General features: G+C 39.5%; 1 protein-coding gene across 6 annotated transcripts in view; it reads left to right on the forward strand.

The window, feature by feature from the left end:
- Positions 1-16,481, forward strand: part of WASHC3 (WASH complex subunit 3) — a 128,218-nt gene that overhangs the window by 54,503 nt on the left and 57,234 nt on the right. For 3 of the 6 annotated variants that reach the window (XR_013830412.1, XR_013830413.1, XR_013830414.1), the window contains exons 7-8: positions 6,315-6,422; positions 9,252-9,317. Coding sequence is in view for 3 of the 6 variants with exons in the window: in XM_079936301.1 (XP_079792427.1) it covers positions 3,941-4,025 (85 nt within the window). In the remaining 3 variants the exon portion in view is untranslated. Of the gene's footprint in view, positions 1-3,940; positions 4,218-6,314; positions 6,956-9,251; positions 9,318-16,481 lie in introns of those variants that run through there. The other 3 variants (XM_079936301.1, XM_079936300.1, XM_079936299.1) reach the window with 3 other exon arrangements.

Genomic DNA, 16,481 nt, shown 5'->3' on the forward strand with positions numbered 1-16,481 from the left:
GAAATGTCCTGAATAGGCAAATCCATAGACACAGAAAAGTTGATTCATGGTTGTCAGAGGATGAGGGTAAAAGGAAATGGAGAGTGTCTGCTAATTGGTTTTGGGTTTCTTTTTGGAGTAATGAAAATGTTCTGGAATTAGATAGTGGTAATGTTTTCACAACCTTGTGAATATACTAAGAAACACTAATTTGTACAGTTTTAAATGGCGAATTTTATGGTATGTGAATTATACCTCAATGAAAAAATAAATGACTACTTAAGTATCCATCAACAGATGAATGGTTAAAGAAGATGTGGTATATATGTCCAGTGGAATACTACTAAGCTGTACAAAAGAATGAAATTTTGCCATTTAGATGGACTTGGAGGGTATTATGCTAAGTGAAATAAGTCAGGCAGAGAAAGACAAATACTGTATGATATCACTTATACCTGGAATCTAAAAAACACAACAAACTAGTGAGTATAACAATAAAGAAGCAAACACAGTTATAGAGAACAAACTAGTAGTTACCAGTGGAGAGAGAGAAGGGGAAGGGACAATATAGAGGTAGGGGATTGAAAGGTACAAACTATTACATATAACATAAATAAGCTACAAGGATATATTGTACAGCACAGGGTATATAGCCAATATTTTATAATAGCTATAAATGGAGTATAACCTTTAAAATTGTGCATCACTCCATTGTACACCTGTAACTTACATAATACTGTACATAAACTATACTTCAAAAAAAACGAGGGCTTCCCTGGTGGCGCAGTGGTTGAGAGTCCGCCTGCCGATGCAGGGAACACGGGTTCGTGCCCCGGTCCGGGAAGATCCCACATGCCGCGGAGCGGCTGGGCCCGTGCGCCATGGCCACTGAGCCTGCGCGTCCAGAGCCTGTGCTCCGCAACGGGAGAGGCCACAACAGTGAGAGGCCCACGTACTGCAAAACAAACAAACAAACAAAAAAAAACGAAATGACTACTTAAGATTCCTGAACTTAGTTGTGTAATTTCAGTGAAAGCTTACATTTCATATAACTTTTCCCCACCCTCCACCTATTGCCCCTGCATGACCTAATCTCATCTACTGTTGTACCCCAGTTACTTTACACCCTAGCTACTGAAAAACTTACAGGTCCCAAATGTACTGTGCTGCACCATTCCCATTTTTTTCTTTACTCAGGATACTCTCATCCCCACTTACTCCCACATTTTCTGTTTCTGCCAAATTCACACTCATCCCACACCCCTTCACAAGTGTCTCCACCTCTCTGGAGTCTTCTGTGACCAACCCTAGTAGAGTGAATTACCTTTTCTTTTCAAACAAGTGTAGTTAGTACAACTATATTTTTGTGTGTCACACTGTGTAACAATAATTTGTTTGCATTTCTGTCTCCCCCACTAAATTACCAGCTTCCTCAGAGCAGTAAGTGCTTGTTATTCATCTCTGTACCTCCAGCACCTAACACAGTTCTTGGCAAGTAGTAGGTGCATGATAGATGAGAATAATAATAATAGATAACCTTTATTTAATATACTTACTATGTGCCACATATTACTAGTATACTTTACATTTAATAATTCATCTTAACCATCACAACAATCCCATCAGTGAGTTGGGTACACAGTGTGGTTAAATAGCTTCCCCAAAGTTGCTCAACAAGTACGTAGTAAGGCTAGGATTTAAACCCAAGCAATCTAGCTCCAGAGTCTGGGTTCTTAACCACTATGCTATATAGCATCACATATATTAAAAAATGGTTACACACAAAAATTAATTTTATAATTTCACTCCATTCTAGGCCTAAGCTGCTTTTATCATTTTCTTAAGTAGCATTTATGTTAGGGGAGTTATGTACATTGTTTTATTTGTTTGAGTTGCCATAGATACTAATATAATTTTGAAGTAGTATTCAAATAATTTCCTCTGGTAATGTTTTCCTTTTTAATAAAATGAAAACAGTAAGGAATCATGTATATAGCAAAGAGAAGTTTACTGGGGACTATGTGCCCAGTATTTATGCCCACTACTTTCAGAGTTCTTGCTTCTATGGAGAATGATGAAGACTGTGGTTCTGTGTTAGTATTTTAGGCAGATGGAACATCAGTCAAAACCTATAAATGCTGGGACTTCCCTGGTGGTCCAGTGGGTACAACTCTGTGCTCCCAATGCAGGGGGCCCAGGTTCAATCCCTGGTGGGGGAACTAGATCCCGCATGCATGCTGCAACTAAGAGCCCACATGCCGGGGCTTCCCTGGTGGCGCAGTGGTTAAGAATCTGCCTGCCAATGCAGGGAACATGGGTTCGAGCCCTGGTCCGGGAAGATCCCACATGCCGCGGAGCAGCTAAGCCCGTGCGCCACAACTACTGAGCCTGTGCTCTAGAGCCCGTGAACCACAACTACTGAAGCCTGCGCGCCTAGAGCTGGTGCTCCGTAACAAGAGAAGCGCTGAGATAAGAAGCCTGCACACCGCAACGAAGAGTAACCCCCACTCGCCGCAACTGAGAAAGCCCGCATACAGCACTGAAGACCCAACACAGCCAAAAATAAAATAATAAATAAATAAATAAATTTATAAAAAAAAAAAGAGGAGTCCGCATGCCACAACTGAGAAATCCACGTGCTGCAACTAAGATCCCGCGTGCCACAACTAAGACCTGGTGCAGCCAAAATAAATAAATAAGTAAGTACGTACGTACATACATACATACATACACACAAAACCTATAAATGCTGTACCCAGCTTTAAAGTTTTATTGTACTGAGTACATGTGACTTCCTCATAGGCATAATCTAAAATTGTGCAGCAGAGCAAACGGGGTTATGTTTGACCCATTGCTAGAGAGCAATGCCAGCATTTCTTCTGTTTTGTAGCATGACAGATATGATATTAAAAAGTATACATCAAAACTCAGCCATAATTTATAACTAAAGGTAAATAGGAGACTACATTTTCTTATTTTAGTAATAGTAATTATATTTTTGGCAAAGAAGAATTTTATTTGTTGGTATCCTAAATCTTTAATAAGAATCAAGGAGCCTGAGGGAGAAATAAGTCTTGTAGCTTTTTTATTAAAACAGAGCAGGTATATTATTCTTCCTTTCCCTCTTAGTTTCCTCAAGTATACTTTATTGGCTTAATTTACTTCCTTGGTTAGATTGAATAGGGCCTGAGTGTTAGTGCTGCCATACTGATTAAACGATTTACTGACAAACTCCATGGAGCCTATCTAGTTGACTGTTCTAATGACACCATTAAATTTCATGTAGTTTATTATAGCACATCTATGCAAAGCTGGAGTTTATTCTCACATTTTCTTGTTGTGCTTAGGGAACCTTCAAGACATTATTTTTACCAACTCATTCTTATATTCTTTCTCTGATGATAAAACATATAAGTGAAAACATTCAGCAGACATTAAGAACCTTCTTTGACAGGCACTCACTTCCCCTGCAAAATTTCCATATTGCCTGTGTTTCTTAATGGCCATTCTTGAACTCTCTTCCATTTTAAAACTGCTCCCTGCAGCTTTCCTGAACATGAAGATTTTCTTTTTCTTTCCACTTCTAGCTTTCCTTTCTCTGTACCTCATGGACACTTGGAGCCTGCAAGGATTTAGCGCTGGTCATGCCAGCCTCTTCAGACGCATCTCTGTCTGTAGTTGGGTCTCCATGGTAATGAGAAGCAGAAAGTGCTGAAGTAGCACACTGTGTAAGGACTGGCAGGAGAAAACAGTGCCGTGGCCTGTACAGGAATAGCACTGAATCCCCATGGTGCTGGAGAAGCCAGCAAGAAGCACGCTGTGGCGGAGAGCAGGAGACTCTCAGTTAAGGACGCAGATTTGGCAGATTTATTAGCAGCAGTATTCTAAGATGAACCTAATTTACAGTTAGTGCTCTTTTTCAACTGGAAAAAACATTAAAATTTTTTTCCTTATCTTTTAGGAGGCCGGACGCTCCAGTGCCTGATGGCGAAGGTGAAAAAAATATAGAAGAAAGTTCAGACAGCGAATCTTCTTTTAGTGACTAAGCTTAATGTTGATAACAATTACATATACATGTGTTGGTGCATATTTACATTCTGTAAGAAAGAGAACCTGAACTTTAACTCTTAGTCATAAAAGCATCAAATGGCTACATATCTACCACCAAGCTTCCTCTATGTTAAAAAATAAATAAATAAAGCATTTATAATAAGCTGGCAGTATGTCTTGTTACCAAAATAAAGGACCCTGAACTGAAAAGTAGAATAGCCTAAATAAAGTACTCAATATTTGAGGGATGCAGTGAGCATGTAAAATGAAGTCAATGTGAGTTTAGTGATCAAAAATAGACTCAATGCAAAACAAAAAAGTGAATTTGGCTAAATATTCAATTTTTGTGAACATTTTAGCATGAAAAGTATTATGTACATTTGTATCTTAAGAGTTGTTAAAGAAATTTCTGGCAGAAAGTAGTACTGGATTGAAATTTTCTGTGACAGCTGGAAGCTTATATATCATATTTATTGTGGATCTGGAACTTATTGGTAGTATTTATTAGCATGTAAAGCTTTTCACAACTTGGCCATTAGTTCATATACTATCAAAGTCAGATATTCTTATTATGTTTATCGTCAAATAGAAATTGAATTGAAAGTAGTTTCAGTGTGGTTCAGAGTGAGCTGATAGCAGAAGTTGACAAAGGGATGTGATGTGGGGCAAAAGAGGTGTTTGCTGCTGTCTACCCCTTGCCTATTCAGAATTGAGTCCAGTGTTAAGTCTACTCCATTGCCAGATCTTCAAAATGATGACCAGCCACAGTCTGTAGAAGACTACACAGGAGGATTAGTGAGACAAGCTGTAGTTCCTTGTGCTACAACTGAACTCAAGACCAAAACTCATATCCATCATCTCTTTCCTGCATCACCCATTTGAGACTTTCCTTGCTCTCTTCCAGAAATTCAGCAGGTCTAGTTTGGTTCAGTGACCCAGACCTTCATCCCTTCAGAGATGGGCCTTGGCTACCTTGCCCCTTTTAGGCTGTGATTATCACATTTGTCTGTTTGCTGTTCACACCAGGCATAGAAGCATCAAGAATCACCCCAATGAATCGCCTGAGTTCCAGACACATCCTCCTTGTTTCATTTTGTAATTGTAATCCTAGCTCTCCATGTTAACCAACATATTAACTCCCTTTTCTTGCCTGTTGTCCCACAGACATGAGCAGCCCAACAGAATCAGTTTGGCAGCAGTAGCTTCAGTTCTGTAGAAATCTTACTGTGCTTCTTGATAGAAATGTTCTAGCTTTTTCCTCTTCCCCTGTCTAGGAAACAGGACCTCCAATTCAGCAGAGCCAAAGGTGGTAGGGGGGATGGGAAGCACAATTCTGCAAGTAGGTTACTGAGAATGGTGGTAGGAAGGGCCGGTCGTATTTCTATCCTCTTGGCTCCTAGACCCATAAATTCTAGCAGTTGGGGACATGGAATTACATACTGGCCTTTGGTATAGTGCATGTATCACTTCCTAGAAAATAGCACCCCAGCCCTGCAGGCTGTATCTCTCAGCTGGTGTCTAAGCAGATGCTGTAATAGTCCATTTCATTGTTGTGTTAGATTGACTGCTTCTGGATAATGCTGCATATGATAGGATCATGGATCCAGTAATTCACGTTGCTCTTCATTTACTACAAAATAGTTCCTCAATCTGAGGTAATATAATTCAAGATACCTTATTTGTAATAAGCATTTTTTTTTTGGCATTCTGTAGACGATCAGATAGTAATGATGACTGAGGTACTGATGGAAGGGAAAACAAGCCTGAATTAAGAATACAGATTAATTACAATAGAAAAGAATTACTTCCTCCTCCAAGGTGGAAGGAAATTAATGTAAACAACTTGCTCCCATGTGGCTAATTTATCTCCTGAAGGAGTGTTACGAGTCATTGGTTTCTGCTGCTGACAGATCACGTGTTCAACAGTGACATAACTCCATCAGCCTTAGACAAAGCTCAAGCCCTCGGGTCTTTGCCTAGCCTCTATCTCTGCCACCATGATTACTTCACTTACGGGTTTGTTGTGTAAGCCTGGAGTGGTAAAGGGCAAGGCTGGTATAAATCTACTGAAGAATCATCCTGTCCACCTAATCTTTGCCTCCTCAGGTTAGTGCTCTTTTATTGACATTCCATGATACAAAAATCTACAAACTTTTCCATAATCAAGACTGTGTTTATCCTTAACTCAGGCCACATCTTTCTCCATCACTCTGAATGACCAAGTGTACTGTTTGAAGTTCTATCAGGAAGATTTTTCATTTTTCCCTTACCACTGATCCTTCCAGGCACCTCTGAGAGGAGACAGTGTGGAAGCCAGCCATTTCTGGCTCACACCGAGATAGCAAGCTGGTCTACCCATGAACAAGACCCACATTTTCCTTCTCTGTCATCTGGTATGTTAATATTGCAGAAATAGCCTTACTTCTTCACTTCTCCCTGTCTCCATGCCATTTCCCATAAGATTTTCACTGCCTTCCCACTCTGCGTGGAGTTATTCTGCCTCACCTTTGGACTCTGAACTTAGCCGTGTGATTTTCTTTGGGTCAATGGAATGTTAGCAAATTTGATCCAAGCAGAAGCTTGAAAAATACTTGGGTAATTGGTCTTGCCTTCTCTTGTGCCTCTGATATAGAAACATGACTGGGATAGTCTGATGGAGAATGAGAGGTGTGTGGAGCAGAGCTAAGCTGTTCTAGTCACATAGCAGCCAAACCCAAGATATGAGCGAGCCCAGCCAAGATCAGAAAATCTGCCTAACCAACTCCCAGCTGGCCCTAGATGCCTGAATAATAAATGCTCACTGTTGAGTCGCAAAGGTTTTTTGGTTATTTATTACATAGCATTATTGTAGCAATAAATACTGATAAAACTGACCATAGGGGATTCCCCGTGGATCATAGGAGTAGGTTGAAGGAGATGCATTAGTCCATGAGAGGTAAATGATACGGGAATCTAGTCTACTTGTCCATGTAACTTACGTGTGCCCTCTGGACTTGCTCAGGCTTGATCTCAAGTGTATCATTTCCATCAAAATAATGGATTGTTACTGTTACTGTCTGGCCCTATGATACGATGAACCTGATAACACCTAGCTCGTGACGGGCAGCTCCAATTAATAACTTGATGTCATATATAAGCAGATTCTCACTTTCTGCCAGGCACAGAGGCATGCCAAGGGTTGCTTTTCAAACAATGATGAGGCAGGCCTTTGTTCCAGAACCTAATGTCTGTACTGTTAATCTTCTGTTGGAGCTTGCCAGAGATGCTATACAATGTTCTACCACAGATATTTGTAGCATCAGTGGATAATCAGTCATATAGTCTGAGCAGGAGGGCAGCTCACATCACAGCCTGAGCCTGCTGCAGAGTCCTCTCTCTTGCCCTGGGCCCCACTTGAAACTAGCAGCCCTCTAACTCTCCCCATAAATGGGTGAGAGCAGCATTTAGCTTCAAAAGTCAAAGTCCCCAACACTGTACCTTTTTCTTAATGGTAGAGGGTGCAAGTTCAATAACTTGTCCTTCACTTGGAGGCATGTCCCAGCATCCTCCAGACCATTGGACCCCTAAAATCCACAGGGGTCCAAATCTTCCATCCTCCCACTTTAACTGAGGGACAGTGATGACATTTTAGATCACTCGATATCAAGTCTATTCAGTGCGCTCTTATCCAACTACCTTTGAAAGGATTGCATTGTACAGTTACTTTAATAAGTGGCTTATGGTACTTTAGAGAAAGAGTGGGCAGATATTTATTCTATATGCTTGTAGTGGCATAAGTAGCATTTTTCAAAGGGCATTGGTCCCCTTTTCAATTGATGAACATGAAATGATAGTTACGGGATAACACTTCTGCATTATAGCAGTTGACATCAACTTTTTGCTCTCTGGTTCTTCCTTTTTTGGATAAAACTGCACCCTAGTCTACTGCCCTCTACCTTGAACATGAGCTACACTGTGCTCCCTGAACACCAAGGAACCTTGGTTGCCACTTCAGCCTTGCTGCTACTTTGCCAGTGATGGTTGGAATACCACTACCTGCCTCGTGCCATTATAGAATTCTATCATCTCAATTAATATAAGAGAGCCCAATTCTGTGGCATCATTTCCTACTGTGAATCCTGGTCTAGATACCACTAATTTTCTCAAATATATTGTTGCCATTCTCATTAGTACGGTCTTTACTGCCTTAGTAAAGAGAGTGTTCTCCGGGCTCTTCCTGGGAAAATAATAGGTTGGTTCTCTTGACACATGACATAAATCCATTCTAACATTCCCACCTCTCTGAGTCACCGACCTCTTCTTCATTACTTCGACAAGGCAATTCCAGCGTCTCCATCTCATTTAGTGTAGGCCATGAAGATTCAAGAAGCCATCCCAACAGCCTATTAACACCAAGAGTCCTTGCCAGGATGTTAAATCTTGAGTCATAAGAGAGTGCTCCCATGTCAATAAACTCTCCTCTATCCAGTCTAATATTCTGCCACTCTGGTCCAGCACATTCAAGATCTATTCCCACACATATTCTTTAAATTCCTGCCAGTAATGATTAGCCAGTTCCTAAAATTCTTTCAGTAAAGCTATCTCTTCCCAGATCAAGAACTATATTTTCTCTCTCAGCTAAACTTGGCATTAGTTATTCTTCTCATGGCAATGGGAGGAAACAAGTTCAATCTTGAGGTAGTAAGTCATCTTACAAAACATCTACTTTAGGTGAACACTGTGTATGGTCTCCAGGTAAGGGGAGGCTGCTTTCCTCTAGAGAGGGAGAAAGAGCTGCTTTGGCTGGTGTGGAAGGTTCAGAGAAAACCAGGAATTCAAGCTCCTCAAGCGTATCCACCCAAATTTTCTCATCGCAAGTCTCCGTCTCTCTCCTCTGATACCAGGGCTGTGACACTAGCAAAGGAGCCTTGTGGAGGCTGCACATTTTATCTCCTTTGCAGCTCTGCCACCCTTACAGTTGCACTCTGAGCCTGATTTTCACTACAGAAGTCCTACGGCTAAGGAGATAATGGTCTCTTTAAATACTGCCAAGGTGACCTTTTGGCTTTCAGTGTGCCCTAAGATGATAGTTGGCTGATCTGAGTTTGTTACTTACTTCCTTTTTTCAAGGCTTCCAAGGCAGATAACAAATGCTAACCAATTCCACAATCCTTTGCCCCCCAAACCATTCTAGTGACAGAACTACTGGATAACCCATTTCTTCTTGTCCCATTCCATCACAGGTGAGATTCCTAGGCATTGTGATGCAGACCAGGGATTACCACCATCCTGCTTATCCTAGCAATAAGGTAAGTGATCCCATTGCAGAATCCCATCCTAATGATCTGCTTTCAAGGATCACTCTCATACCAAAGTCATATGTTATATTCCTCCTAAAACAGACCTTGAGACAAACATTTGGGTGCAGTAGATGATTTGTGAACTAATCCCAGGAAGCAGGAGTAAGAGAGCAGGAAGAATGAGAGAGGGAAGAAAATGTAACACGAGGATATTATCAAGATTGCCATTGTGAATGCTTGGGAGTTGATTCCAGGACCAGCACCTCTTTAGAAATGAGCAGGTGCTTCTCAGAACCGTCCACCAGAAGGACTAGAGGCTAGATCACATGTCCACTATCCCTGGACCCACTGGTTGAGGACATTTCTCGTCTACACTTAGGGGATACATTTGCATTTAGTCCTCGGGGGCTCCCATGGCCTAGAAAAGAACACTTTGTCAGTAAGTGGAGAGATGGGGCACTCATATGAGGTGAGTTATTGTCACTAAAAGGTGAGTCTGAGATTGAGGTGAACTGTCGACTACAGCTGTGGCTGAAATCCAAGATGGTTCTAGGAAAGAGTTGCAGGGCACCACTAGAAGCATCAGCTACAGGTTCCAAAACACCATACTTACCTGAACTTACCTTTATTTAAAATGTATAATTTTCTTCTTGGATATAAAGACAAAGTGGATGGTAAGCCAGACTCAAGATTTCCAGAACATTTTCATCAAAATTTTTAGTTTTAAAAGTCTTCCAAGAATGAGCAAAGGATAAACAATGGCTAAATCTATATCTTTATAGTATGTTGTAATTATAATATGATTTTTAAAGGTTTCCTTTTAAACATACCCCACAGAGTTCCTCTGTGAAACTTTTACATCTGAACTAGCGCATGGCTCCCATTAAAGAATAAATTGTGTCTGTGTGCTGGTGAAGAGTGCCCAGACAACGTAACGTTCAGTAAAACTGCTTTGTTTCTGATCAAGTTCTTCCCCAAAACAAGCTTGATTTCCAGAATTCGTGAAGAGCTTAAATTCCATAATTTAATGCTGTGCTTTAAACAGCTGCTGCAATGATGCCAAGGTGTCTTTTCAAAAACATTCAATTTTACCTTTCTTGTTAGTAAGATTAATAAACAGTAAGAATGATACTAAAGCAAGTGTCACTCTGACTTTGATTTCGGATAGATAGCTTTAAATAAAACATTTATCTTCCTTTGGAGCATGGAGTGTAAAGATTTTATCTGTGACTCCATTTCTTCGCTTCCCCAAACAGTATTATTTTCAATTGGCAGCTTACAAGTAAATAAATTTGGAAAAAACTCATTTTACAATATCTACAAATTATTTACTAGGCATCTGGGTATACTTATGTTTAAATTAATATAATTAGATTAAAGCACCTTAAAAGTAAATACTTTGTTTCACAGTTAACATTGCAAACTTTTTTTTCACAGTAAGTCCTAAGTATTGGAATGATAGCATTCTAGAAGAAATCTTAGCAAAATGTCTAGTCTGATTGCCTCATTTTTACCAGTGAATGAATTGAAGCCCAGAGGAGTCGAATGATTCCCTCAAATGTAAGAAAGAAAAGAGGTTTATTCATATAAACAAAAGTGCTTAATCTATCAGTAATATTCTTATCTTAAATATTAATACTATTAGTTATTCATACAAAAGCAAATTACTTAAAATTTCAGTAATCTTATTAAAATTTCACATTGTAATCTTCAAAATAGAGTTGTGAAAGAAATTTTATACTTAAGGATATTCTAACATCAGTATTTCAGTTTTTTCACTTATATTAAAATATGTGACCCTGTGGCAATCAAATAAAGCTACTTCTACATTTTCTTAGGGACATCTTAACCATACTGGTTTATACATTGCTATACTGTCATTCTAGTTTTCCAAATCAAACCTTAGAAAATTCTAAGAACCTGGCAGTATAGTTTTCTTTTTTTTCATAAATTTATTTATTTTTGGCTGCATTGGGTCTTCATTGCTGTGTGCGGGCTTTCTCTAGTTGCGGTGAGCAGGGGCTACTCTTTGTTGCGGTGCACGGGCTTCTCATTGCGGTGGCTTCTCATTGCGGAGCACGGGCTCTAGGTGCACGGGCTTCAGTAATTGTGGCTTGTGGGCTCAGTAGTTGTGGCTCGCAGGCTCTAAAGCACAGGCTCAGTAGTTGTGGCGCATGGGCTTAGTGGCTCCGGGGCATGTGGGATCTTCCCAGACCAGGGATCGAACCCGTGACCCCTGCATTGGCAGGCAGACTCTCAACCACTGTGCCACCAGGGAAGTCCTGGCAGCATAGTTTTTAAATGGCCTATGTAAACACACAGTACCTAGATAGCAAAATTTTTAAAACCCCAAGGGTAAAATCTATAACAAAATTCCATGAAAGATACAAACTATCAAAAATCACTCCAAAAGAAATAAATAATTTGAACAGCCTTATATTTACAGAAGAAATTGAACTTACAGTTAAAAACATTCCCATAAAGAAAACTGGACACCCACATGGATTCATTGGTGAATCCTACCAAACATTTAAGGAAGAAATAATGCCAGTTCTACACAAACTCTTCCAGAACACTGAAAAGGGAAAACTACCTCTATGAGACCAACATTAATAGGATACCAAAAGCAGACAGACATGACAATAAAAGAAAATTATAGACTAATATCCTTCATGAAAACAGAGGTAAATATTCTTTAAAATGTCTTAACAAATTGAATCTGACATCATAGAAGATGTACAGATGTCCAATAAAAATATGAAAATTGCTCATCATCATGTATCATTAGGGAATTGCAAATTAAAACAACAATGTGATTATACCACATACCTATTAGAATGACTAAAATCCAAAATACTGATAATACTAAATTCCGGGAAGGATGCAGATTAACAGTAACCCTCATTCATTGCTGATGAGAATGCAATATAGTACAACCCCTTTGAAAAACAGCTTGGCATTTTCTTACAAAGCTAAACGTAGTTTTATCATACAGCAAGCATGCTCCTAGATATTTACCCATGAATGTTTATAGCAGCTTTATTCATAATTCCCCAAACTGGAAGTAACCAAGGTTTCTTTCAATAGGTAAATGAATAAACAAACTCTAATATATTTATACAATGGAATATTGTTTGGCAGTAATAAGAAGTGAATTACCAAACCATGGAAAGACACAGAGGAACCTTAAATGTATGTTTCTAAGTGAAAGAAAGCCAGTCTAAAAACACTACATGTTATGTGATTTAAACTATATGACATTTTGGAGAAGGCAAAATTACAAAGATAGTAAAAGATCATTAGTTGTCAGGATATGAGGAGAGGGAAGGTAGGACTGAACAGGTGAAGCACAGGGCATTCTTAGGGTAATTAAACTATTCTGTATGAAACTGTGATGATGGACACATACCATTATTTATTTCTCAAAATCCATAGAACTATATAACATAGAGTGAACTTAATATAAACTATGGACTAGTTAATGATAATATATCAATACTGGTTCATTAATAGTAACAAAAAATTGTTTTGTTAATTATAACAAATTAGTCACTTTAATGCAAGATGTTAATAATAGGGGAAACCGAGAGGGTGGGTTGTGAAGTGGAGTGTGTATCTGAAATTTCTATACTGTTCGCTCAGGTATTCTATAAATGTAAAATTGTACTGAAAAAATATTTTTTAAAAAACAATACATTGGACTTCCCTGGGGGTGCAGTGGTTAAGAATCTGCCTGCCAACGTAGGGGACACAGGTTAGAACCCTGGTCCGGGAAGATCCCACATGCCGCGGAGCAACTAAGCCCGTGCACCACAACTACTGGGCCTGTGCTCTAGAGCCCACGAACCACAACTGCTGAGCCTGCGTGCCACAACTACTGAAGCCCGTGTGCCTAGAGCCCGTGATCTGCAACAAGAGAAGCCCACGCACCGCAAGGAAGAGTAGCCCCCACTCGCAGCAACTAGAGAAAGCCCGCATGCAGCAATGAAGACCCAACACAACCAAAATTAAATAAATTAAAACAAACAAACAAACAAACAAAAACAATACATTATGTCCAAGTGGAATTTATCCCAGGAATGCAAGGTTGGATTAACACTAAAAAATCAATTAATGTAATTTATCATATTAAAAAACTAGAAGAAAAACCATATAATCATCTCAACAGAAAGCACATTTGACAAAATTCAACATCCATTCCTGATAAAAATTCTCAACATAATAAAAATGAACTTCCTCAACCTGATAAAAAGTGTCTACAAAAACCCGACAGCTAACATGACTTAATGGTGAAAGGCTGAATACTTTTCCCCTAAGATTAGAGAACAAGACAACAATGTCTACTCTTACCACCTCTATTCAACATGCCACTGGAGATTCTAATCAATAAGATAAGGCAAGAAAGGAAATAAAAGTCATACAGATTGTAAAGAAGTAAAACTATTTTTACTCACAGATGACATTATTATCTGTGTAGACAATCCATTGGAATATATCAAAACAGCTACCAGAACTAATAAGTGAGTTTAACAAGGTTGAAGGATACAAGATCAATATACAAAAATCAATTGTATTATTATATACTATCAATGAACAATTTTAAATTACCATTTACAATAGCATCAAAAACCATGAAATCCTTAGGGATAAATCTACCCAAATATATGAAATACAGGTATACTGAAAACTACAAAACATTGCTGAGAGAAACTAAAGAAGACCTAAATAAATAAAGTGATTTACTGTGTCCATGGATTGGAAGACTGTGTTGTTAAGATGTCAGGTCTTACCAAACTGATCAATATCTTAAAAGCAATCCCATAAAAAAATCCCCAAAAGCTTTCTTTTAAATAAAAATTGCCCAACTGATTCTAAGATTCATTTGGAAATGCACAAAACCTAGAATATCCAGACCAACTTTAAAGAGAACAAGGTTGAGGCTTCCCTGGTGGCACAGTGGTTGAGAGTCCGCCTGCCGATGCAGGGGACACGGGTTCGTGCCCCGGTCCGGGAAGATCCCACATGCCGCGGAGCAGCTGGGCCCGTGAGCCATGGCCGCTGGGCCTGCGCGTCCAGAGCCTGTGCTCCGCAATGGGAGAGGCCACAACAGTGAGAGGCCCGCATACCCGGAAAAAAAAAAAAAATCCAACTTAAAAAGATGCGCAAAAGATTTGATCAGATACTCCATCAAAAAAAAGGATACAACAGAGTGAAGTAAGTCAGAAAGAGAAAGACAAATACCGTATGCTAACACATATATATGGAATTTAAGAAAAAATAAATGTCATGAAGAGCCTAGGGGTAAGACAGGAATAAAGACACAGACCTACTAGAGAATGGACTTGAGGACATAGGGAGGGGGAAGGGTAAGCTGTGACAAAGTGAGAGAGTGGCATGGACATATATACACTATCAAACGTAAAATAGATAGCTAGTGGGAAGCAGCCGCATAGCACAGGGCAATCAGCTCGGTGCTTTGTGACCACCTAGAGGGGTGGGATAGGGAGGGTAGGAGGGAGGGAGACGCAAGAGGGAAGAGATATGGGAACATATGTATATGTATAACTGATTCACTTTGTTATAAAGCAGAAACTAACACACCATTGTAAAGCAATTATACTCCAATAAAGATGTAAAAAAAACCCAAAAAACTAGGATACAGATGACGAAAGCACATGAAAAGATACACACAACATAAGTCATTAGGAAAATGCAAATTAAAACCACATCAAGATATTACTATACACCTATTAGAGTGGCTAAAATTTGAAATCCTGACAATACCAAGCATTGGTGAGGATGTGGAGGATTTGAGGGAAAGTTTATACATAAATAAATAAAATCAGTGAAGATTCTACATACATATAATAGGAGTTCAAGAAAGGAAAACCATGCAGTGTGACAAATTACAAAAAGTACAATTCAAGAAAACGTTCCTAAAATAAAAAGGATTGTATATTGAAATTGTATATTGAGAAGGCACACTATATGTATCTGAGAAAGTAGACCCAGAACAGCTAATAAATATCAAGATATATTTCATTAAACCTATTGGACAATAAAAAGAAAGAAGAAAATTCTTTGGGCTTCTAGCCAAAAATGACCAAGTCACTTCTATATGAAATAACATTAGATTGTCATAAACCTTTTTAATAGCAATAGTTTATGCTGAAAAACAATGGCATAATATATTTAAAATACCCAAAGAGGCTTCCTTGGTGCTCATCCACCTGCCGATGCAGGGGACACAGGTTCGAGCTCTGGTCTGGGAAGATCCCACATGCCATAGAGCAACTAAGCCCGTGCACCACAGCTGCTGAGCCTGCACTCTAGAGCCCGCGAGCCACAACTACTGAGCCCATGTGCCGCAACTACTGAAGCCCGCATGCCTAGAGCCCGTGCTCCGCAACAAGAGAAGTCACTGCAATAAGAAGCCCACGCACCACCATGAAGAGTAGTCCCCACCCTCCACAACTAGAGAAAGCCCGCGCACAGCAACGAAGACCCAAGCAGCCAAAAATAAATAAATAAAATAAATAAATGTATTTTAAAAATAAATAAAATACCCAAAGAAAGAAAATGTGAGCTAAAGATTTTACATCCAGGCAAACTGGATATAAATTTTTAAAAAATATTTTATTTTATTTTATTTGCTTCGTTGGGTCTTCATTTCTGTGCACGGACTTTCTCTAGTTGCAGCCAGCGGGGGCTTCTCTTCGTTGCGGTGTGTGGGCTTCTCATTGTGACAGCTTCTCTTGTTGCATAGCATGAGCTCTAGGCACGCGGGCTTCAGTAGTTGTGGCACATGGGCTCAGTAGTTGTGGCTCGTGGGCTCTAGAGCGCAGGCTCAGCAGCTGTGACACACGGGCTTAGTTGCTCTATGGCATGTGGGATCTTCCCAGACCAGGGCTCGAACCCGTGTCTCCTGCATTGACAGGAGGATTCTTAACCACAGCACCACAAGGGAAGTCCCAAACTGGATATAAATTTGAACTTCAAATATAAACATACAGTCAAACTCTTAATCCTGGAACTCAACAAAACAAACAACCCAGTTTTAAAAATTGGCATAGGACTTGAATATGTATCCTCCCCAAAGAAGATATACAAATGGCCAATAAGCACATGAAAAGATGCCCAACATCACTAATCATTAGGGAAATGCAAATAAAA

Source organism: Stenella coeruleoalba (genome assembly GCF_951394435.1).
Source record: "Stenella coeruleoalba genome assembly, chromosome: 11".
NCBI lineage: Eukaryota > Metazoa > Chordata > Mammalia > Artiodactyla > Delphinidae > Stenella > Stenella coeruleoalba.